This window comes from Mustela erminea, chromosome 1 (assembly GCF_009829155.1).
Source record: "Mustela erminea isolate mMusErm1 chromosome 1, mMusErm1.Pri, whole genome shotgun sequence".
Classification (NCBI taxonomy): Eukaryota; Metazoa; Chordata; class Mammalia; order Carnivora; family Mustelidae; genus Mustela; species Mustela erminea.
In genome coordinates this window covers 2,481,455-2,504,254 of record NC_045614.1, presented here as the reverse complement: position 1 = coordinate 2,504,254, position 22,800 = coordinate 2,481,455, and the positions used below count along the sequence as shown (strand labels likewise).

General features: G+C 61.0%; 3 protein-coding genes across 5 annotated transcripts; 2 read left to right on the top strand and 1 right to left on the bottom strand.

The window, feature by feature from the left end:
* Positions 1 to 52: 52 nt before the first annotated feature.
* DOHH (deoxyhypusine hydroxylase) lies at positions 53 to 8,184 on the bottom strand. 2 transcript variants are annotated; one of them, XM_032306015.1, is made up of 5 exons: positions 7,980 to 8,184; positions 3,944 to 4,295; positions 3,041 to 3,117; positions 1,756 to 1,996; positions 53 to 817 (listed from the first exon to the last, which is right to left on the bottom strand). In XM_032306015.1, exons 2-5 carry the CDS (start codon positions 4,215 to 4,217, stop codon positions 498 to 500), a joined length of 912 nt encoding a protein of 303 aa, XP_032161906.1. In that variant the 5' UTR covers positions 4,218 to 4,295; positions 7,980 to 8,184; the 3' UTR covers positions 53 to 497. The 2 variants fall into 2 exon arrangements, with proteins under 2 accessions (XP_032161906.1, XP_032161911.1); XM_032306020.1 differs by having other exon boundaries at positions 8,006 to 8,184.
* Positions 8,185 to 12,273: 4,089 nt separating this feature from the next.
* SMIM24 (small integral membrane protein 24) lies at positions 12,274 to 16,351 on the top strand. Its single transcript, XM_032306032.1, has 4 exons — positions 12,274 to 12,429; positions 12,804 to 12,915; positions 13,188 to 13,250; positions 15,778 to 16,351. Exons 1-4 carry the CDS (start codon positions 12,357 to 12,359, stop codon positions 15,920 to 15,922), a joined length of 393 nt encoding a protein of 130 aa, XP_032161923.1. The 5' UTR covers positions 12,274 to 12,356; the 3' UTR covers positions 15,923 to 16,351.
* A 1,163-nt stretch (positions 16,352 to 17,514) lies between these two features.
* Positions 17,515 to 19,341, top strand: LOC116569620 (small integral membrane protein 24-like). Of its 2 annotated transcripts, XM_032306003.1 has the most exons (3): positions 17,515 to 17,653; positions 17,767 to 17,878; positions 18,586 to 19,341. In XM_032306003.1, the coding sequence occupies exons 1-3, from the start codon at positions 17,518 to 17,520 to the stop codon at positions 18,710 to 18,712; spliced, it is 375 nt and encodes a 124-aa protein (XP_032161894.1). In that variant the 5' UTR covers positions 17,515 to 17,517; the 3' UTR covers positions 18,713 to 19,341. The 2 variants fall into 2 exon arrangements, with proteins under 2 accessions (XP_032161894.1, XP_032161885.1); XM_032305994.1 differs by having other exon boundaries at positions 17,767 to 18,646.
* The last annotated feature ends 3,459 nt before the right edge of the window (positions 19,342 to 22,800 follow it).

Here is a 22,800-nt window from a genome sequence, read left to right as displayed (position 1 = left end):
CATTTTCTGAGAGTCACGTCTTGGTCAAAATAATTTAATAGTTCATTTGGACCCTGGGGTCTGCTTGTCCCTCCCCAGCCCCCGAGCCCCTAACAACCTCCCCACCCTGCCTAGTCCCGGGCTGGGGAGTCAGAGGCCCCAGGGGCAACCCTTGGAAGCCCCAGCCTCTGCCCAGGCCCAGTGGGGTTGGGTTTGCCCACAGCGCCTTTCAGGGCACCCCTGGTTCCTCGAGAGGCTGGGTCAGGGCAACCCCAATCCCAACAACCCCTCAGACTCCCGCTCCCATGCCGATACCCTAATCCCATAAGCAGAAACCTGGGTGTGCAGCCCTGTGCCAGGACCCCTGCGTGGGGGACACGGGACACCTCAGGCTGGCCTCGGGGAAGTCAGGATGCAAAAGCAGCCACATCGGGCCAAGCAGACAGCTGGGGGGACAGGGAAGCCGGACCCAGTCGCACAAGCTCTCATGCCAAGCCCCGCAGGGCAGGCGGGCGGCTCTAGGAGGGGGTTGCCCGCAGCTGCTCCAGCCCGTCGGCGTACTGGAAGGCTGACCCGGTCTCATACTCGTACATGTCCAGGGCCACCTCGCAGCTCTCCCGTACCACGCGCTCTGGGTCGGCCGCGTGGGCCCGCAGGGCGGCCAGACAGGCAGGCCGGGCGATGGCTCCCAGGGCCTCGGCGCACTCATGCCGCACCATGGGGTTCTCGGCCCGCTGGGCCAGGGTCGCCGTCAGCTGGGGCACGGCCGCCTCGTGCTGCAGCTGGCCAAGGACGTAGCCGATCTCGTGGCGGAAGAGGGCGCTGCCGCACTGCAGGCCTGTGGGCACAAAAGACCAGGAGAGGTGGACGGGGGCACCCTGTGCCCAGGACACCCCGCCCCAGCCCCGATGGTCAGTGTGGCTCAGGGGGAGGGACCGGCAGCCAGAGCGGCAGGAGAAGCCTGAGAGAGCAGAGCCGGGTAATAAGCTCCCGCCAACAGGCACTGGGAACGCAGCTCTGCCCTCTGCAAGGCCAGACGGGGCAGGTGTGGCCTTCCTGGGCCCAAGGTCCCCTGACAGCTGCTCCCACCTCTCCTTGAGCCTATGTTACGCTCTCGAGTGTTTAATGAGGAAACCGTCAGGGGCACAAGACAGGTCATGCTTTACGCTGATGGGGAAACCACCACCAGGAGGGGCACCGTGACTGCCCAGGACCAGAGGACCCTGAAGCTGGGCCAGGGCTCAAAGCCACCTGCCTGCCTGTGGCCCCCACTCCCAAGCACCACCCAGCCCCTCTGTATTCCTGCTGCCCGGCAACCCCTGGGACCCCCACCCCGCGGCCCAGGGGCCAGCTGACCAGCTGGCATCTCCCTTCCAAACAGGAAGTTCTGGGAGTGCAGAGAGGACTCCAAGCCCTCTGTGGGCACACCCCGGGCAGGGGGCACAGGGGACCACGACTGTCCGGGAAGAGGCCTGCAGAGAGCTCCCTGCAGAGCTGGGATGAGGGCGACTCAAGTCATAGTAGCAGAAACGGGCCCAGGAAGCCGGAGCCGCGCTGCCAGGGGTCACCTCCCACGTCCGCGGCTCCCCAGCTGCCGTCTGCCCTGGCAACTCCCCCACCTTTCTGGCCTCAGCTTCCCACAGAGAGCTGGAGGGAAGGCTGCCCGCCCGCAGGGCCCAGGACGCACATTCCCTGGTCACTCTGCTGCTCCGTTTCACAGATGCAGCTCCTGAGCACCCCCCGGCGCCCTGCCCATGACGCCCGCCCCCAACTCACCCTCGGCCAGCGCCAAGGCGGCCTCCTCGCCGCCGGCATCCCGCAGGGCGAACATGGCTCGGTAGCGGTCGAAGAGGGGTCGGGCCTCGTCCAGCAGCACCTCCCGCAGCCGCCCCACGTCGCGTTCCTCGGCGGGAGGAGCGGGGTCCACGGACAGGTAGGGCCCTGCGGCCGCCGGCTGCCCGCCGTGCTGCTGCAGCCACTCCAGCCGCCGGACGGCCAGCTGGCACGTCTCCGCCACCTGCGGGGACAGGGGTGCCCGGTGGACATGGGGACCCCCTCCCAACCCTCGGGGGCTCTAGTCATTCTGGCTGGAGAAAGCCACAGGGACTTGTGTGACGAGGGAGCGACAGGAGCGGAGACCGCTGCAGGCGGAGACGGCGGCGCGGAGTCCCTCCCTCGGGACCGTGTGGAGGGCGAGGCCAGGCCTGACTGCTCAGCCCCGCGACAGGCGGCGAGAACCTGGGGCTCTGTCCCTGAGGTCATTCGGAAACGTGAGTGCTTTAGGTCTGAGGTTAGGAGACCTCCGCTCTTGGGGCCGAGAGGAGCCCGGGGCTGAGGCCTGGCGGCGAGAAGCAGCAGGTGGGCACACACGTCCACCCGGAAACCTGTACGCAGCTCGCAGCAGCATGGTTCAGGGGGCCGGGAAGGGGGAACAACCCAAATGTCCGTCAGCGGGACAAGATGTGGGCCCGGGAGTATCAGCCAGAACAGGGCAAGGCCCTCCCATGCATCCCCGGGACGGACCCCGAGCCCACGATGCGCAGGGAGGGAACCAGACACAGGAGGCCACACGGGGTGTGAGTCCGCGCGTGTGACACGTCCAGACCAGGCTCCTCCACGGACGGGAACGGGGGCTCGTGGGGACCGTGGATGGGGAGGGGACGGGGAGGGACCGCTGATGGGGATGGGGATTCTTTTGCGGCAATGGAATGTTCTGGAATTAGGAGAGGGTGGCACACCTCTGTGGACGCTCTAGACACCACCAAAGCGTACCCCTTCAGAGGGCGAACTTCATGTTATGTGAGTTCTGTCTCAGTAAGGCTGTCCGCGGAGAAGGAAGGGAGGCAGACAGTGGGGAGACCGGGCGAGGCGAGGCGGCTCAGCCGGGCAGGGCATCGGTTTGGTTCTGCCGAGCAGGGCGGTGGCCCGCGACCACCTGGCTGTCGCCCTGTTGACCAGGACCCTGGCAGAGCGATCGCCCTGGCAACCAGACACAGGGGGAGGCTGGTCCCGGCGGGGGGGCGGGGTTGGGGGGTTGGGGGCAGGGGTCAGGCCACGGTACCTCGATGACAGGGTCAGAGGAGTACTGCTTCAGGACCTCCAGAACGTCGGGGTTCCCGATGGCCCCCAGGGCCTCGCCTGAGAAGAACCACACAGACAGCTCACGGTTGGTTGGAAAATGCTGCAGACAGGTTGGGGTGGGGTGCGGATGGGGGGGCCGGAGGGGGGAACCAGCAACACCACCTCCTTTGTGCCCACCCGTCCCCCAGCTTTGCTTCTATCTGTGACCCACGCACTGGAGCCGGAGCACGGAACCGGGCTCCCTCTCCTGCTGCCGCTCCCCCTGCTTGTGCGCACTCACTCTCTGCCAAATAAATAAAATCTTTCAAAATAAAGGAGAGGGAGAAGCGGGCTCCCCGCAGAGCAGACAGCCCGATGCGGGGCTCGATCCCAGGACCCTGGGATCATGACCTGAGCCGAAGGCAGACATTTAACCCACTGAGCCACCCAGGTGCCCTGTTTTCACGTTGTTAAATGTCTTTACAGGCGCCCAACTGGCTCAGTCGGGAGAGCACGCGACTCTTGGGGTCCTGAGTTCGAGCCCCATGTCAGGTAAAGGGAAGACTGCAAATAAAATCTTGAAAAAAACAATATATATATATATTTTTTTTAAATGAAAGGGATATTTCCTGCCGTGTGAAACTTCCGGAATTCAAACCCGTAGAGTCCATAGAGCCCAGAGTCCCACCAGCACGTGGCCATGCCTCTCTGCGGACGGCAGATTACAGCGACTTAATCACGAGGGCAGAGGTGAGTCTTGGTAACAGAGACTGTCCGGTCCACGGACACCTTGCCACCTGCCCTTTCCAGGCAAAGGCCGCCAAGCCCTGCTCTAGATCGCGTGGGAGGGAGAGGGGGCACACGAGGCAGAAGGTCCGGCGCCCGCCCACCCCTGGCCACTCACCGGCCTCGTGGCGCACCATGGGCTCCTGCCGGGTGTCCCGCAGCACGTCCAGCAGCACAGGGATGGCCCGGGGGTCCTGCATCTGGCCCAGGCAGTACGCCAGCTCATGCTTGAGCAGGGCGGAGTCGTCGCCAAAGGCCCGGCTGATCCAGGCGATGGCTCCGGGACCCCCGAGCCCGCGGAGGGTGAAGAGCGCCCGGAAGCGGGCCTGCAGGGGCTGCAGGGGGTCCGCCAGCGTCCGGCCGATGGCCTCCACTTCCTGCTCTGTCACCATGGCGCGCCGCGCCCTCCTGCCCACGGGCCTTCCGCAGTCCCACCTGAGCTGAAAGCGGGGACTCCCGGGCGCCAGAACCTACGGGCAGAAAGCCAGGAGCCTGGGTGAGGTGTTCTTTTTTTTTAAAGATTTATTTATTTATTTGACAGAGAGAGATCGCAAGTAAGCAGAGAGACAGGCAGAGAGAGGAGGAAGCAGGCTCCCCGCTGAGCAGAGAGCCCGATGCGGGGCTCGATCCCAGGACCCTGGGATCATGACCTGAGCCGAAGGCAGAGGCCCAACCCACGGAGCCCCCCAGGCGCCCCGAGTCGGGTGTTCTTCAGCCACTGGCGGGTTCGTTCATTTAAGAGCTCGGACCCAGGTGCGGCGGGCGTCTGGGCTGAAGGCCCGGCTTGGCCCGGCCACCTGCTGCGTGGCCGCCGACTTGCTACGTCCCCTCCCTGGCCCTCTCGCCTGTGCGTCAGCAATGACTTCTGCTGTCCTGCCCTCCACACGGTCGCAAAACGGGCTGTGGGGCCCCCACGGCCCCCGCTCCCTGCGGCCCCTCCCGTGCCAAAGAGGCTTGACCGGTGCGAGCCACCGGGTGTGGAAGCAGTGACGGGCCGGCTTCTGAGAGCGGGTGACGAGAGACGCCGCGGCGTCCTCCTTGCCCTATGTAGGGCCCCACGAGGTGAGGGACCGAGGCCTCTGGCCCCCGGCCACATGAGAGGGGCAGCTGAGGGCAGCTCCTCCAGCCCCTGTCCAGCCTCCAGCCAAGGCAGCCCCAGCGGTGTCCCGACTGCGACCTCACGAGAGCGGACCCGGAAGCATTGGTGACCAGGCGCAGATGCCCCGCACAGACTGTGGGAGAGCGTGTCTGCTGTTGCTCAGAGCTGCTAACTGTGGGGCAATTCGCTACATGACAGGAAACTGAGGCACGAATGCTTTCCGCACGTAAACTGGACCCTTGCACAATCCTCCTACAGCACCTCGTTATTCCAAACTCCCTCACGGTCCCGAAGGCCCTGCCCTGACCCCTGCCAGCCCTCTCCTCTCCTCCCCCTCTACCCCTGGCCCCTTGCTCATTCAGCTCCAGCCACATAGGCCTCCTGGCTGCTCCTCCAACATACCAGGCCTACCCCAGGACCGTTGCATGGGCTGTTCTCGTCCTCAGGAACACTCCTCCCCAAATGCCTACCCCCCCCATGCTCACCCTCTCACTTTTTGGGTCTCAAATGTCACCTTCTCAGGGAAGCCTTCCCTGATTACAGTCATCCCTATTATTCTTTTCCCTTGTTCTACTTTTCTTCAGAGCTCTTACCCCTACGAGATACCATATAGGACATTTACCAGCTCAGCTGCCTATAGTGGGTCTTACCTTTCATCAGAACTCTGAAGGCAGGGACCGAGACTATCTTTGTTGCCACTATATTCCCAGCACTTAGTAGGCATTCAATAAAACCCAGTCCTACCGGTAACAGCAGCTGACGTTCACAGAGGACCTACTATGTGCCGGACCCCTCTGCTAAGCCACTCACACTCCTAAACTCATTTACCTCTCCCCATAAACCTCTGAGATGGGCACCAGGCTTGTCACCTTTTTACAGGCGAGAATGCAGACACGCAGGTTAGTAACTCGCTTACAAGCTGAGCGAGGAGTCATAAATCCAGGGAGCTGGGCTCCACAGTCAAGCTCTGGGCCACAAATGCTAGGTTGAGTGGACGGACGGAGACAAAATGACACAGCCTGGGCTGGGAGGAGGGGCGCCATCTCTGTCCTGTGGACCAGCGAAGACCTAGGGGACGCTTCGTAAAGCATGCCGTGGCACGCCTAGCCCCTGGCTCCCGCAGCGCCAGCACCGGGCTTCAGGAGGGAGGGAAGCTGCCTGAGCAATCCAGGGAGAGCACCAGAAGCCACAGAAGCCAGGAGTGAGTGAGCCGGCCAGGCATCAGGGGCCCCGAGCTTGGACTCTGCTACACGGATGAGCAGTGACTTGCGTGGGGTCACACGGCACGCCAAGGGCAAACAGGGCCCAGGACTCCTGACCCCCGGGCTCTGCAGGATCACCTTCAAGACACGCGGAAAAGGCCCTTCATCGCCCACCCAGCCCCAGAGTCCTCAGATTCCTGGGAACGAGGGGAAATCTGGCCGACAGGGCAGCTCCAGCTATGGGATCTGCTGCAGATCTCCAGGGCTAGACCCGAACTGGGGCAAAGGTCTCTGGGCTTGGTTTCTGCATTTGGAAGAAAACTATAAATAGCTCACAAGTTGGGTTTCCTTCTAGTGTCTGCTCAGATATTCATTGTGGAGGCAGGAACTCTCTGAGCACCCGGCTGTAGCCACGTAAGCCCTCTCTGTGCCACACTCCCCTTCGGCTTCCCTGCGCATTTAACAGCACCCGGTGTTCGGGGTATTTCACTGATCAGTTTCTTACTCTAGAAAATCAGTGCCTGGAGGACAGGACCTTATATATATAATTAAAGAGAAATCTGGGGGCACTTGGGTGGCTCAGTCGGTGAAGCATCTGGCTTCGGCTCAGGTCTTGATCCCAGAGCCCTGGGATTGAGCCCTGTATGGGGCTCCCCGTTCAGTGGAGAGCCTGCTTCTCTCTCTCTCCCCACTAGTGCATGTGTGCCCTCTCTGTCACATAAATAAACAAAATTTTTTTAAAAAATAAATCACATGTACATACGTATACACACACACACACACACACACACACACAGAGGTATCTATGCTACTTTGTGCACTGCTGTGTCCTCACGGCCTAGCCTGGGATCTGTCCCCATGGCAGGAGGTGCCCAAACTGTCTTTGAGTGAACTGAACACCCACTGCATTCGCAAGGTGGGTAGAGGGGCACCTGGACCTCACAGTTACTGCGAGTGATGGTGTGCTCACGGAGGGGTGCCTGGCTGGCTCAGTCCATGGAGCATTTGACTCTCGAACTTAAGGTTGTGAGTTCGAGCCCCACTTTGCGTGTAGAGATGACTTAAAAACTAAAATCTTAAAGAAAGAAAGAAAGTTAAAATCTTAAAAAAAGAAAGAAAGAAAAAGAAAAAAGCGTGTTCACGGAGCACCTAGTATGCACTCGACAAACCAGAGCTAGTATTAAATGTTCCTGCAGAGAGCCCCAAACCTACCTCTCTGTACCAAGGAGGGCTCCCCTAGCCTCCTGGAAGCCCACGGCTCATACCTTTAGCACGTTCTTCAGTGGGAAGCAGGGCAAGGGTGTGGGCGTGGGGTTGAGGGGATCAGCCCCTAACCAAAGCAGAATTTGAAATCTGGCTCACTCCTATAAAAGCCTCTTGATGAGCCAGTAAGGGACGGAGAAAGAGGAGACCCGGCTCCTTGACCTCCCGCCCCCACCCGAGACCCGTCTAAACTAAGAATTCCCAACAAAAACATCTCTGGGAACCAACTCTCCCCCAGAAAGGGGTCGTCCCAACACAGGATTCCCCCAGGGATGCTCGCAGGATCCCTCCCCTTGGAAGAGACCCCGAGTTACCGAATGCCTCAAGATCTGTCTATGCGGGCCCCCAAGTACTGGATCCCTCGTACCGCTGGTTCTCCCAAAACTCGAGAAAGAGATCACCCCTTCCCACACGCGCTGGCTCCCGGGGTCCCCCCAACCTGCGAATCCAATCCCCGGCGAAACAGGGTCCCCAGAACCTGGGGAAAGAGATCGCCGGGACTCGACACCCCTCAGGAAGATGCCCCCCGATCCCCCCAACCAATCAATCCTAGAGACGGGACCTCCCCACGAGGCGTCCCCCCCCCGTACCTGCCCGACTGGCCCAGGCCACGCACCGTGCTCCCTGCCGCCGAAACGCCCAAACGAGCTCCGGGAGGACGAGACCGCCGAGTCCACCCGCTCTCACCGCCGCTACCTTCAATTCACCAACCGCGACGCTCGCGGCGCCCTCTGGGGGCCGCCATTTTCTCGCCCACGTGACCGGGCTGGCCGGCACCAACGCAGCGCTGGGGGGGGTGTCCACGCGGCAGGAGGGCGGTCTGGAAGCACGAGTCGGCATCGGTGCCACAGCTCACACTCACACAGAAGACGGCGTCTAAGGGCGTCCCTCAGGGAAGGGAAGGGCAACGTCCACTCTTTCCTCGGAAGGCATTCCCTCCCACTCTCTCCCCCCCCAGGTACGTGAAAATGGTTTGTGCCAATTCAGTCCGGAGCCCGGCGCGGAGCTATGGCCGCGGTCCTGGGGCGTGGTCGAGTTCGGGGGGCGTGGTCGAGTTCGGGGGGCGTGGCCGATGGCGTCAGGTGCCTGGACTCCAGCCGGGGAAGGGAGGACGCGGGTCCTTTTTTTCCGACCCCATGGAGTCGTTCGTTCATCGTTCACTTAACAAATAGTTAATGGGGGCTGAGGACGAGTCAGCCTGCCATCCTTACCCTCGAAAACCTCACAACCTGGTTGTCTGAGGGAGTCGGACAAGCAATAAATACGGAAAATGCACGACAGGTGGTGACACCTGGTAAGCCGTAGGGTTCAAGGGCGATGTGAAGTCTTAGGAGGCGTGGCCAGGGGCTCAGGTGGAGACGAGCGAGCAGACACCCGGCAGGTGCGGGGAAGCGCCCTGGGCATGGCTGGGGGAGAGACGCCAGGCTTAAGGAGGACTCGGCTTGTCCTCCGACGCGGAGTACATCAGGGAGGCCCGCGCGAGAAGTGATTTAACTTCGGAAAGTGGAAAAGAAGCGCCGGTCGCAACAGTGTTTGTAATGGCAAGGAAAAAAATCGGAAAAAATAGTAAAGGGTAGCCCCTCTTATGCCTCGGGGTGGGGGGTGTCCAGCCCCGCTCATTCACCTGGACCGGCGCAGTCCCTTCCAGCCTGCGGTCCTGGCTGCGGTCCTCACCCCTCAGCGTCTGTCATCTCCGCAGCGGCCACCAGAGGCCACCTGTGGGCAAGTGAGCCAGGCCCCGTCCTCCTCTGCCCACAGCCCTCCAGGGCTACCATCTCGGTCAGGATAAAAGCTCACATTCTCCCCTGCCCCCCAAGGCCCTGCGTGACTTGCCAGGTTGTGAGTTCGAGCAGGAAGTGTCCAATCTGTATTTGAGCGAACTGAACACCCGCTGCACACCAGCCATGGTACGAAGCTCTTCATACACAGGGTAAATCCGCATCATTCCTAACGTGGTTGGATGCTGCAGGAGGTGGGGGGGGGGCTCCCTGACCTCTCCTCCCTCCCGCTTTGTTGCTCACTCTGCTCCAGGCACGCAGGCCTCCTTGCTCTTCTCCAGCACACCAGGCTCAGTCCTTCCCCAGGGCCTTTGCACGTGCTGTGCCCTCTGCCTGGACTTTTCTTCCCTCTGGTACTCCCATACCTGCTTCCCTTCCCCTCTGGGTCTCTGCTCACACGTATTTCTATATGGCCTTGGACACCCTATTTTAAGCTTGAACTCCCCTCTTAGTAGTCTCAACCCTTAGACCTTGGTACCACCACTCCAATACCACTTTTTTTTTTTAGATTTTATTTATTTATGTTAGAAAGAGACTGTGCACACACATATGCACACACGTGCATAAGCAGGGTGGTGGGGAAGGGGCAGAGGGAGAGGGAGAGAAGTAGACTCCCTGCTGAGCGCGGAACCCGACTTCTTCCTCGATCCCACGACCCACGATCATGACCTGAGCTGAAATCGTGAGTCAGAAGCCCAACCGACTGAGCCACCCCAGTAACAATCTTCACTTTCTAAGCCAATACATCACTTTCTCTAAGATCATCTTGAATGTCATCTCCATGAAGGTAGGGATTTTCCCAGGAGACCAAACAGCTCAAGCAAAGGCCCTGGGGTGGGGATGGATATGCAAAGTAGCCGAATGGGGGGGGGGGCGCTGGGCGGAAGCGATTTGCGCTGTGATTAATCCAGGCAGATGGTGGCCTTGGAGGAGCCCCAATCCTCTTACCCAAAGCCCCTAAATACTTCCGCAATGCGGGTCACCTCCGGGCCTCTCCTGCTCTGGGTGGCCATCATGTCAGGGCCGGCGGTTGAGGAGGAGATGGAGGGCTGGAGCCCGGCCCCACCGTTGTATGAGGAGTACCGCCCACCACCTCTGGATACCATCCGCCTGCCCAGGTATGCGCTGTACCTGCTGCTGGCGGCGTTCCTGGTGGTGGCCGTGGCCTATGCCATTGTGGGGCATCTCATCAAGGACCTCGCCCATGACCTGGCCGGTGGGTGAGCTGCTGTCTGCCATGAGCCCAGCTTGGGACAGTGTTGGGCCACTCTCGGGTGTGTGGGGGAGCACTCCAGGGCCCCTCGCAGCAGGGGAGGGGACAGAAGGTGGATGAGTCCCTGGAAGGTTCCTCACCAGTGTCCTATTGCAGACTGGGCCTTTGGCCCGAAGCCAGACCAGGAGGACGCCCCCCGGGAGCTGCGCTCGAGCCTGGAGGGCGAGGATCTGGAGGAGCTCGACCTCCAGCTGGCCCTGGCCTGGCGGGGTGATGAGGACCCTGCCGGGGGTGGCGATACGGCCCCTGCAGAAGCCCCCGCCCCGGCTCCCCGCCGCTCTTCCATTGCCTTCAAGGACCCGCCTGCTCGGAGCTCCTTCTGGAGGCTGGGCTGAGCCGGGCCCTGCCCTCTGGCCCCGGGACCTGGGTTTGAACCCCTTTGGGAGTTGTGTGGACAGGACTTGTGCACGCGGGATCTCTTGCTCCCCTGAGCAGCCGGACTTGGCAGAGAACGTTGTCTTTCTTGGCTGGCGGGTTCCCATGGTTGATCCCTGGGACTCTCTGCACTCCTGCGCACCCCGACCCAGTAGCCCCAGAGCCTGATTCCGCCCAACCTGTGCTCGATTTTCAAAGAGTAACAGTGGTAACCGAGGCCTTCGTCTGTCCCTGCTCTTGTGCTCAGTGAGCCTTTTCCACGCATTACGCTGTTTAATCCCCACTGGCCAGGACTTTGCACTCCCACTTACCAGGTGGGAACATGGAGGCACAAAGCCCGGAGATGACTTGCTTGGAGCAGAGCGAACTTTTTGCAGAAAGAGGCCAGTTCCACGACCTGCCTTCGAAGGAAAGCAGAAGCCCCAGGATGGGGTTCTGGCCCTGCTCCACTGAATCTGCCCCAGTCCCAACCCCCACCTCCTCTCTTAGACTCCCCCGCTCTGCTGCTCTACCCACTGGACCTGTTGGTCTCGGTGGGGGGGGTTCCCAACTTCCCAGCTAACGTGAGAGCTCCTGGAGGACAGTGCCTGAGGCTTCCTCCCTCCCCTCTGAGGGGCCACAGGACTGGGCACAGGGTCAGAGCTTCACAGGCGCCACTTGGGGGGTTGAGATAGGCTTGCTTCGGGCAGCTGCCTGAGCTCCGCCGCTCCTGATGGCCCACTGAGCAATGATGATAGCCAGACCTCAGGGTCGGGGAGTCCCCAGGTATGCATAGGTGCTCCTTAAAGGTGTGTGCAGTGATGCTGGCACCCCTCCCAGCCCCCGAGGGCCCTGCAGAGCGGGAGAGGGAGCCCCCCCTCCGGTGTAGGGGCTTCCTGCCATGTGCCTGGGCCATGGCTGTCCAGTGGCAGCTGGGGTGGGGCACTCCTTCTCCTGGGCAGGGTTCCCTATCTAATCAGCCAGGGACCAAGGTTGATGGACAGGAGAGCCTGGAGCCTGAGTCATCAGCTCCCTGGGTGCCCCATTCTCCTACCATCAAGGCGTGGCTGGGCTTGGAGATGGATAGTGGGCACGTGGCCGTCACTTCTTGTCCCTGTGCTCATCCCAGTATTGGCTGTGGGTCCCCAGGGGTCCGGCAGCCAGGACGTGGCCATATAAGCTGGTGGTGGTGGGGAGACCCCAGCGCCAGCTCTTTCTGCGGGATGTCCGTTCTCCTGGCTTCCTTGGCCTTCTCTGCAAAACGGGGACGGAGACACCTTGTGGGGTGTTCAGAGAAGGAGACATAACGGCGCCTGGTGGCCCTGAGCCCAGACCCATCTCAGCCTGGCCGCTGCAGCACGGAGCCTGGGGGACCTGGAGGCTGGGTCCTGGGGCAGGCACAGGGTGGAGGGGCCGGACTCCTGCGTTAATTGTTATACCAGGTCCAGAGTCTGACCTGCAGGTCTGGACCAGCCCCTCCCCTAGGCCTGCCTGCTGCTTTATCAGGGGCCGGGCACGGCCTCACCCAGCCAGCCTGGACCGTGCACCGCCGCGGCTCTTCCATGACCATGGAGACCCTGGAGATCCCTCTCCTACTCAGCGCCCTGCTCCTGTCACCTGCAGAAGCTCAGCAGGGTAGGACCTGATCTGGACCTGGTGGGGCAGTCGGCAGGGGGACAGGGGTGGGGAGAGTCCTGGGAGGAACTCACCCACAGGCTCACCGTCTCCCCATTTTTCATGATGAGGAACCAAGACCTCTGACAGGAGAGGCAGGCAGAGGAGGAATGGGGCCAGACCCCTCTTGGAGCCCCCCCCCAATCCCCACACTCCCCCGGGGCCTCTCTCCGCATCCGTGAGATGCTCCCGGGCCCCTCCCGTTCTCTAGAACGGATCTCTGACACCCAGCACCCCATCCGCATTCCCCAGCACCCTTCCCCTGTCCCCTTCCGGGGGGTCAGACCCCTGGCCTGGCCCCAGCTCTGAGTCGCACCTGCTCTACGTCCGGACAGCCTCGCAGTACCGCCCGAAGCCCTGGCTGGTGGGCCTGGCTGCCGTCGTGGGGTTCCTGTTCATCGTCTTCGTCCTCATGCTGGTTAATCGCATCTGGTGCTCCAAAAAGAGGTGGGAGCCCCTCTCCCCGCTCCCCATAGCCACTGTCCCTGTCCTCCTCCGCAAGGCGCTGGGCACCCCTCCTGCTTCCTGACTCTCTCTGGTCCTCTCCATCCTGTGCCCCCATTTCCCTGCTCCTGCTCTGACAGGCCTCACAGCCTCACGGTCTGGGACAGCCGTGCAGCCCAGGCACCCTGCTTTGTGGGGTTCATGTGCCCCAGCCAGGGGAGACTCTGAAGGCGACCTCCTGCCCTTCACTCACCTTCACCCCCCGTCTCTTGCAGAGCTGAGGATGAGGAGTTCGCATTCGGTATGGAGTCCAACCCCTATCAGGACACAGCCCTGAGGTACTGCCTATGTGAGTGTGTGTGGGTGTGTGCAGGGCTAGGGGGTTTGTGGGAGCCCCCTGGGGGGGGTGAGGAGAGATGGGTGTGCATAGATGACCTCTTTCTGTTCTTGAACTCCTCAAACACATTCCTGCCCCAGGACTTTTGTACACGCTATTCTCATTGATTGGAACAGCCTTTCCTGTATCTTCTGGCTGGCTCCTCCTGCAGTCCCTGTTCAGATATTTCCTCCTCGAAGAAGCCCACCCTGGCCACCAGCCTGCCTGACACTGTGCCCCACATCTGTGTGTTCTTTGCACTTACCACCAGCTGAAATTATCTTAGTCATTACACCCTTTCTTGATGCTAGCTGGTAGTTTCCAACAGATGAATAGAGCATAGCTTTGGTCCTAGCTGTGTTCCCAGGGCTCAGCATGGGACTTGGCACACAGTAGGTCTGTTAAAACAAGACCGTGGTGTCAGATTGGGTAGGTGTCTGTGCACGAGCATGTGATCTGGGATGGGTGACTCTTCTGGACTCCATGTTTTCTATGGTCCTGACTGGTTCCAGACATGATTCTGGTGGAAGGCTCAGGGAGGAGGAAGGGCTGGGGGCCCTTTTAGTGTAATATCCCAGCTTGGGCAAAGTTGGGGGTTGGGAAATAGGAGTGCAGGAGATGGGAGGAAGCCAACCTGACCAGAAGATTCTCAGCCAAGCCCGAGATGTATTTTGAGGGAGAGATGCAATCACAATTGTTTGCTTTGTCTGAGACCCAGTGCAGGGCCTATGAAATGTGATTCTCATTCCCAGGATGTGCTGGAGGTTCTTGAACCCACCTGAGCTCCCGTGTTGGTAGTTTTCTCCCTGCCCGTTCATTCCTCCATCCATCCACGCACCCACCCACCCACCCATCCACCCATCCAACCATCCACCCACCCACCCACCCACCCACCCACCCAAACACCCACCCACCCACCCACCCATCCACCCAACCATCCACCCACCCACCCATCCATCCAACCATCCACCCACCCACCCATCCACGCACCCACCCACCCACCCACGCACCCATCCACCCATCCAACCATCCACCCACCCAGCCACCCATCCACCCAACAATCCACCCACCCACCCACCCACCCACGCACCCACCCACCCACCCATCCACCCACCCACGCACCCACCCAGCCACGCATCCACCCACCCACCCACACACCCACCCACCCATCCAACCATCCACCCACCCACCCACCCATCCATCCAACCATCCACCCACCCACCCACCCATCCATCCAACCACCCACCCACCCACCCATCCATCCAACCATCCACCCACCCACCCATCCATCCAAACATCCACCCACCCACCCACCCATCCATCCAAACATCCACCCACCCACCCACCCATCTATCCACCCACCCATCCAACCATCCACCCACCCACCCACCCACCCACCCAACTAACCATCCACCCACCCACCCACCCATCCAACCATCCACCCACCCACCCACCCACCCATCCATCCAACCATCCACCCACCCACCCACCCATCCATCCATCCACCCACCCACCCACCCATCTATCCACCCACCCATCCAACCATCCACCCACCCACCCATCCATCCATCCACCCACCCACCCACCCACCCATCCATCCATCCATCCACCCACCCACCCACCCATCCATCAATCCACCCACCCACCCACCCATCCATCCAACCACCCACCCACCCACCCACCCATCCATCCATCCATCCACCCACCCACCCACCCACCCATCCATCCAACCATCCACCCACCCATCCATCCAACCACGCACCCACCCACCCATCCATCCATCCACCCACCCACCCACCCATGCCTCACTTTCCAACCATCCATCATTCATCCATCAGTCTTCCTACCCAGTAACCCATCGACCCACTCATCTTTTGTACACTGCCATCCGCCCACCCACTTACACTCCCATCCATTGATCTGTCCTTCTCTTCTTCCTGCTCATTCACTCATCTTCCCATTCACTTATTCGTCTCTGCACGCAGCTGTCCATTCACCTAACCACTTACCTGCCCATCGCCCACCCACCCGCCCACCCGACCATCCGTCCATTCATTCCCTTACCCACCCATCGACCTCCTCACCCACCCGTCCATCCACCGATCCACTTCCCGCACTCAAGAGCCCAATGATCCATCCATCCATGCACCCTTCCACACTCCTGACCAACCAGCCGTCTGCCCCTCATTCTTTCTCCAATTAACGTCCCACGCTGTGTATCTATTCAACCCTCCCCTGCAACCTTCTGGTCACTTCTCTACCTATCTACCTACTCATCCATCTTCCCACCCACCTCCATCCACCTGTCCATCCCTGGGGTGGCTGAGTCTTAGCTTCTGCCTTTGTGAAATGGAACTAGCGAGGCTTCCTCTGTTCTGAGGACTGTTTTGAGAATTCAGTGAAGGTGCAGAACACCTGGCCCAGGTAGGTGCCAATTAAGTGGGAGTGACTGTTTCTCATTGTGGGCTGGGCCCTTTGTCTCCCTACAGTGACGAAGGCAAGAGGGAGAGGAAAGGGGCGACAAAGGACCAGAAGGACAAGACGGCTGGGAAGGAAGGAGAAACGAACTCAGGGCTGGAGCTGGAGGAGGAGGAGTCCGGAGGCCATGGGAAGGTCGCGAACACAGCCATGTGAAGAGTCACACTCGCTTCCTCCAGGCAGCTGCCCAGAGATGCCCCTTCCATACCGTGTAAGCAATGGCCCGGTCGTGAAGCCACCATAACAACTCCATGTAGAACCGAGAGCACCCAGGGAAGAGGCGTGGGACGTGCCCCGCCCCGCAGGGAGGGCTCGTGTGCGCATGTGTGGGCTCTTTGGGCCCTCGTTCCTGACTTGTCCCGCTAGTGATTCTTCTTGCACTTGGAGCGCGTTCTTGGTTGTGGAGAAAGCCCCAAGCTTACCATCTCGTGGCTCCCCGTACTGCTCCCCGCTGCCTGATTTCTTTTCCCTCTCCCTGCTATCTGTTGGCCAGAACCTCCCCTGCCCCACTCAGCCTCAGGGACCAACACCGGGTAGGGGTTGCTTTTCCGAGACCTGCATTAAAGAATTGATAAGAGCCGTTCAGAAGGGTTCCTGTTGTCTCTTGGACTCAGTTTCCCCCTGGGGGAGGCAGATTTTGGGGTTGGGGTCAATGCTCGTGCAGGTGCGGGAGAGCAGGCTGCACGGTGCCCAGATGCCGCCCCTGCCCCCCACCCCCGCCCCTCTCCTGGCAATCTTGATTTTGCTCCCTGAGCCCTGGACTTTGAGCCCTGAGAGCACCATATCCTAGGAATTCCTCACTACCCCACCCCTCGTCTGGGGGTCATGTGACCCCATTCCCGGGAACTGGGTAGGGGAGGCTGTGTACCCCAGCGCTCTGCGTTCCCCTGGGAAGGGACAAGTACTTTCTCCTCCCAATTTACAGCCTCCCCTTTCACCTCACTTTCTCCTGGCCCTGGACCTTGCCCTGGATGTTAACTATTTCTTAATAAGGACCTTGACGAAGAAGACGCATCCGGGCTTGGTTCTGGGGCTGGTCGCTGGGGTTGCTGGTAGATGTAACCAAGGCTGCTAGAACACTTCCAGAATCGTCCACCAGGGAGTGCAAAAAATAAATAAATAAAGTCAAGATAATACAGGCCCTTAGACCATCAGTGCACAGTTAGTCCCGTTTCCCAGCTGAAAATGGGGAGGCGTAGAAAGAGGGACGCCACCGGCCAGGTCTCGCGGGCTGCAGTTGGCCGAGCTGGGATGAAGGCCAGGCGGCCCGCGTGATGAGGGAGTTTATAGGCTCTTTATAGTCTGAGGTCGGGTTTGGAGGTTAATGCCCTAGGATGGGAGAGGGTTGAAGCGCTGGGGGGGCCGTTCCTGGCTGTGGATCCTAGCTGGGAGCACGGTGTCCCTCTGGAACGCTGTGTGGCCCCGGCAAGGTAGCCCCTCGTCTGCACCCTGAGGACTAGAGTTAGGAGGCTTGAAGCAGCTTCCAGGGCTCAAGAGCCATGGCAAGGCCCGGCGCACAGTAGGCTCTCGGGAGATGCGTCCCCACCTTTCCTGAGCCTCTCCCGTGGCTCTGGCTGTGGGGGGAGGGGGCCAAGGGGGACCTTAGGGAGACAAGGTGCTGGGATGCCTTGGACCCCGGATCCCTCCCCAGCAGACCCAGAACCCCGGGAAGGGGGCCCCATCCCCCCACTTCCTGCAGCACTGGCCACACCCTGCCCTGGGGTGTCCTGGGCAGGCCACTTCCTCTTCTAATGGGGTGGCATCCCCAGAACCCGCTGGCTACAGGCGAGGACAGACAGACAAGGATGGACAGATTCCGGGTGACCGCTGGCCCCGTCTCCCTTCTGGCGGCTCTGGTCCTGCAGCCGGTTCAGGCCCAACCCTGCTGTAAGGCCTCGGGAGGGAGAGGAGGTGGGAAGCGAGCTCCCCCACCCCCCGATTCCCCATTACCCGCCCCCCCCCATGGCCCAGCTGCTGACCCTGCCCCATCCTGCCCGCAGTTGCCCAGAGGAAGCCGTGGCTGGTGGGGCTGGGGGCCATGTTGGCCGCCCTCTTCCTCCTCTTCATCCTCACAGTGGTCTACGCCATCTGGTGCAGCCAGTCCCGTGACAGGTGGGCCCTGCTCCTGCCCTGCTCCCGCCTGGGTCCCTCCCCTGTGGAACCTGAGGGCTCAGAGCCCCTTCCCTCCAGAGCGTCCCAGGAGGCAGGGCAGGGCCCCGGGGCGGGGGGATTCTTTGATTCAGAACCCAGGGGGCCTCATCGAACCTCACTGTCTTCCCTCCGGACTCTCTGCCTGAAAAGCAAGGGGGCTTCCCTGAGTCCCCAGGGCTCACGTGTGCGTCAGATGGGATCCCTAAGGTCCTCATCACCTCCCTTCAAACCCCACGCATTTATCCGTCCCTCCGTCCGGTCCTGTGTGTGTGTCCATCCCGCTGTCTGCACCTCCGTCCACCTTCCCACCCACCCTGCATCCGCACGTCCATCTGTCCATCCGTCCACCCATCCACTCATTCGCCTAGCCGCCCACGGATCGGCCTGTCTCCCTGGCTCTCTGCCAGTTCCCTCACCCACGGTCCTGAGACCCAGGAGGCCGGGGCAGCCGGATGTGAAGAGCCAGGTTCGGGCTCCCGGAGCTCCCGCGTGGGCTCCTGAGCGTGCTTCTTGTTCAAACAGCACCGGTGCCCTAACCTTTCTGAGCTCAGCTCAGCTTCTGCACGGTGGGAGCCACCGGAGTGCAGGCTCAGAGGTTCAGGGGGGATCGCGAGGCCTGGACACGAGATTCTTATGACGTGGGGTTTTCTGGAACCTTGCTTCCGCAGCAAGAAAGAGAAGGAAGAGGGGACTGCGAGAGAAGAGGGGAAAGAAGCCGAGGGCAACCGGGGGCTGGAGCTGGAGGAGAAAGGGGGGCCTCCAAACCGCGAGAGAGTGGAGAGCTCCTTGGAATGAAGGCTTCCCACCTGCCTCCTCCAGGCAGGCCTCCCAGAGATGCCCAATGCCTGTTCTGCACCCTACAAGCAAAGAGCTGGTCCTGGGGCCAGTGAAATGATCCCATGTGGGGTTCAGATGAAGTGTCCCTGAATGAGGAGGGCTCAGGTCCCGCCCTAGTCCCCCCCCCCCCCCCCCCCCCCCCCCCCCCCGCTTTGCATTTGCCTGGGCCTTTATACAACCCCTTCCCCAGGCCCCTTCTCAGGGGTAAGAGGGACGGTGGGAGGAAACTGCAAAGGCCCTGCAGTGTTTGTGGGTCCCAGATCGGGCCCAGCTGTCCCGCTGAGTGGGCCCAGCACATGGCGGTGTCCTGGGAGAGGAGGGTCCCCCCTCTGGGCACTGATTTGCTGGTCACTGTCTGCAAGACATTCCTGGGTGCGGGTGCTGAGGTTGGGAGGGAACGCAGCGTCCTACCCCCACCCCCGGGCAGCTCCCCGTAAGGCTTGAACTCCCAGCGTCCTTGCTGTGCAGCCTCAGCGTGTAACCTAACCTCTCTGCGCCTAAGCTTCTTGTCCAGTAAAAGGGTGCGGGGAGTAACTTGATCCTTTATAAATTGTCACGAGGATTAAACGAAACAGTGTCCATGAAAATCCGGAGCACGGAGCCCAGAACCCCGAAGGTGTCTAATAAATGTCAGCTTTTCGGGAGGCTGAAGCGGTGGGGATGCGGCCGGCGCGTAGGAGGCTCCCGCTCCGGGTGCGGGATCTGGAAGGGCACCGGGGGCGTGTCCAGACCGCGCCCCCGCGCCCCTCCGCCTCTCGTCCCTGCGGGGGGCGCGGGTTCGGTTCCGAGGAGGGGTGCGGAGTGTCCGGACGGGAGGCGGCTCCGCCCTCTCCGCGGGGGCGGGGGCCCGACTTCTCCCCTAGGGGCGTCTGGAAGTTGTGGGGGTCGCGTGGCTGTCACAAGCCTGCACCCCTCTAATGGCCTGGAGTCGGGGGCCCAGGGCGGCGAGCGCCTGCGGTGCGGGACCGCCCCCGAGGCGCCGGCGTCTGCGGAACACGGAGGCTGCCCGCGCGGTGGAGGCCCGGCTGCCCCCCGCCCCGCGCCGGCCGAGCCCCGCCCGCCGGCCTGAGGGCGCCGGCTGACCCCTACCCCCACCCCGGCCGAGCCCCCGACCCCGAGCCCCCACAACAGGCTGAGCCTTCACGCCGCCAAAGAAGCTCCTGCTGGCGCCCCCTTTCCGGCTGCGGGGAGCGGCTGGCCCGGGGGCGGGGAGTGGGGCGCAGGTGGCTGCGGGCCCCTCCCCTCGAGACCCGGCTCCGGGTCCAGAGCCTCGCCCGTCCACGAGGGGGCGCCAGAACCTCGCTGCTGAGGCGGAAGCGCCCTGCCCTGTCGGGGTTGGGACTCGGGAAGGGGACGTGAGGGATCTGGGGGGCCTCGGACCGCCCCTGTCCCCGTCCCGACAACTGGCGTCTGTTCCTGCCTGGGCGGCGGCGTGGGGCCGCGCATCGGCGTGTAGTGGAGGGCACTGTGCCTGCTGGTCCTTCTGTCTTGTCTCCCGGTTCCTTGGGGAAAAAGCCCAAGTCCTCCCCGAGACCCCCAAGACCCTGCAGGACCGGCCCGTTCCCTCCGCGTCCTTCCCTCTTCCCTGGGCCCCTCACAGTGCTCCAGTCACGCGGGCCTCCTGACTGTTCATCCAACAAGCCAGGCAGCGTCCTGCCCCAGGGCCTTTGCACAGACCGTGTCCTCTGCCTGAAACACTCATCTGTCAGATTTCCAGGGGGCTGTGTCCCTCCTATTCATCTCTGTTTAAATGTTCACTCCTTACGCGAGACCCACTCTCCTTTCCCTTACTTTACTTCTTTGGCACTTACCTCCTCTGAAATATATATATATATTAAAGATTTCATTTATTTATTTATTTGACAGAGATCACAAGTAGGCAGAGAGAGAGGGGGAAGCAGGCTCCCCGCAGAGCAGAGAGCCCAATGCGATGCGGGGCTCCATCCCAGGACCCTGAGACCATGACCTGAGCTGAAGGCAGAGGCTTAACCCGTTGAGCCCCCCAGGCGCCCCTCCTCTGATACATATCTTACTTATTCTTATTGTTTACCATGCGTCTTCCCATCTTGGAACTGTAAGAGCTATGAAGGCAGGTTATTTTGGGCATTTTGTTCCCTGCTGTGTCCCCAATACTTGGTACTCTCAGATGCTCAGGAAATCTTTGCTGAACGAATGGGACTTTGCCAGGTGGAAAAGAGGGAAAGTGTTCTGTGCATTGACGGAGCGCTGACTGTGTGCCAGGTTTTGTCCTTGGAGCCGGGGAGGGGGGTGGGGTTTCCCGGCACAGAGCAGGTGCTGCACAGATGCCCGTGGGGTTTGTTGACTGAAGACCCTGGGGGAGATCCAAGGCTGGTCAGGGAGGAAGCTAGACTGGGGAAAGGTGTGTGGGCCTCCTGGAGGAAGAGGATGTCCTTGTGGGACCTGAAGGGTTTGCCCAGAGTGGGGAGGCAGTGATGAGCAAAAGAACAGCAGGAACCAAGGTTCAGGGCTGTGAAACAGACCAGTGTAGGGGCAGGGAGACCACAGGCCACCAGGAGCATTGCAGGAAGAACCTGGGCCCTGAGCTCACCGACGTCAGCATGGAAAGTGTGTCCCTCCCATGGGCCTTGCGGACACGGATGTGGGTCCAGATTGCTCTGTGCGGGCGCCCTGGGTGCCTGGCCCCAGCGCTCAGTGCCAGGAGCCTCCCCACAATCAACAAATGTCCCTAGGCACTGTGGAGGGTCCCTGGAGGCTGCTGGACAGAGGCCACGGTCTCAGTCGCTGCCCGATCGTCCCGCAGCCCCAGCCCCTTCCCCTCTCTCTCACACAGAACAACCCATAAGGCACAGAAAGGAGGACCCAGGACAGTCAGCGAGAGTTGAAGCATAGCTTGTTTAATTTTTATACATTTTTTTCTTCCTTCTTTTGTCTTTTTTTTTTTTTTTTTGCTTTTTATTGAATCTTTTATGGAACCCCCCCTTGTTTCATTTTTTTTCATTTTTTCTTTTTTTTTTTTTTTTTGCATAGGGAAACAAACAAACAAAATAATAACAGCCAGAGTCACTTTCTGTAAATGGTACGTAGGTAGGCGCATCTGCAAAAACCGAATGACTGCGTAATATACAAGGTTATGACCGGAATATGCTGCGGGCGGCGGCGGCGGCGGGCGGGCGCGGGGGAAGTTGGCCGGTCTGCCAGCTCGTCCTGGGTCCCCGTCCCCGAGGGGAAGGGAGCCGCGGGCGGCAGACCCAGCCGGGACCTTCTCCCGACCGGGGTTCACGAGCATGGGGTGTGTGTGTGCGTGTGTGTGAGAGAGAGAGATCCGGTGTGTGTGGCAAGCAGGAAGCGAGAGACAGAGTAAACTATCCTGGTAATATCAGTAAAATACAAAATGGGGGGGGCCTCAAAAAATATCTCGGAGGGAAAAGAAAATGAAAATGAAAAGCAACACCACCAAAAAGTTTTTCAGAGAGAAAGTTAGGAAGGAAGGAAGGAAAAGAACAAAGAACAAGGAAACTCAGGGGGTGTCTGTCCTTCCTCTGCCCTGTGCGCCCTTGTCCCTCAGACCCTCTCGTCTTCCCGCATGTAGGGTCCTGGGGGTGCGAGGGCAGGAAGCTGGGGGCAGAGGCCAGGGCCCCCCGGATTCGAAGGGACTTTGGTTTTGGAGGCCTGGCTGGGACCCAAAGCGGGAGGATGGGGCGGGGAGTGGACTTCAGGGGCTCCCAGCCAGAGGGGGCTGGGACAGCTTCCGTCCCCTTCCCGGGGGGGCCCCTGCTAGCCAGGAGGTGTGAATGGAGGGCTACGGGGAGGGCAGAAGCTTGGGGGTGCGTGACTTCCTTCCGGCCCCGAGCCCTGACTCCTGTTGGATCCTACTGCCTCTTTTCTGAGGCCTGGGGGGGGCCCTGGGGAACAGGGGAGGAGAACCCCAAAACCACACCAGCAGACATGTGAGGCACTGCTTGGGAAAAGTCTTGTTTTGGTATCGCTGGCAACAAGTCCCGCTGGCACAGCTTTGGGTCTGGCCCCCTGCCTCGCCTGGGGGGCAGGGGGATGGATGGGGGAGG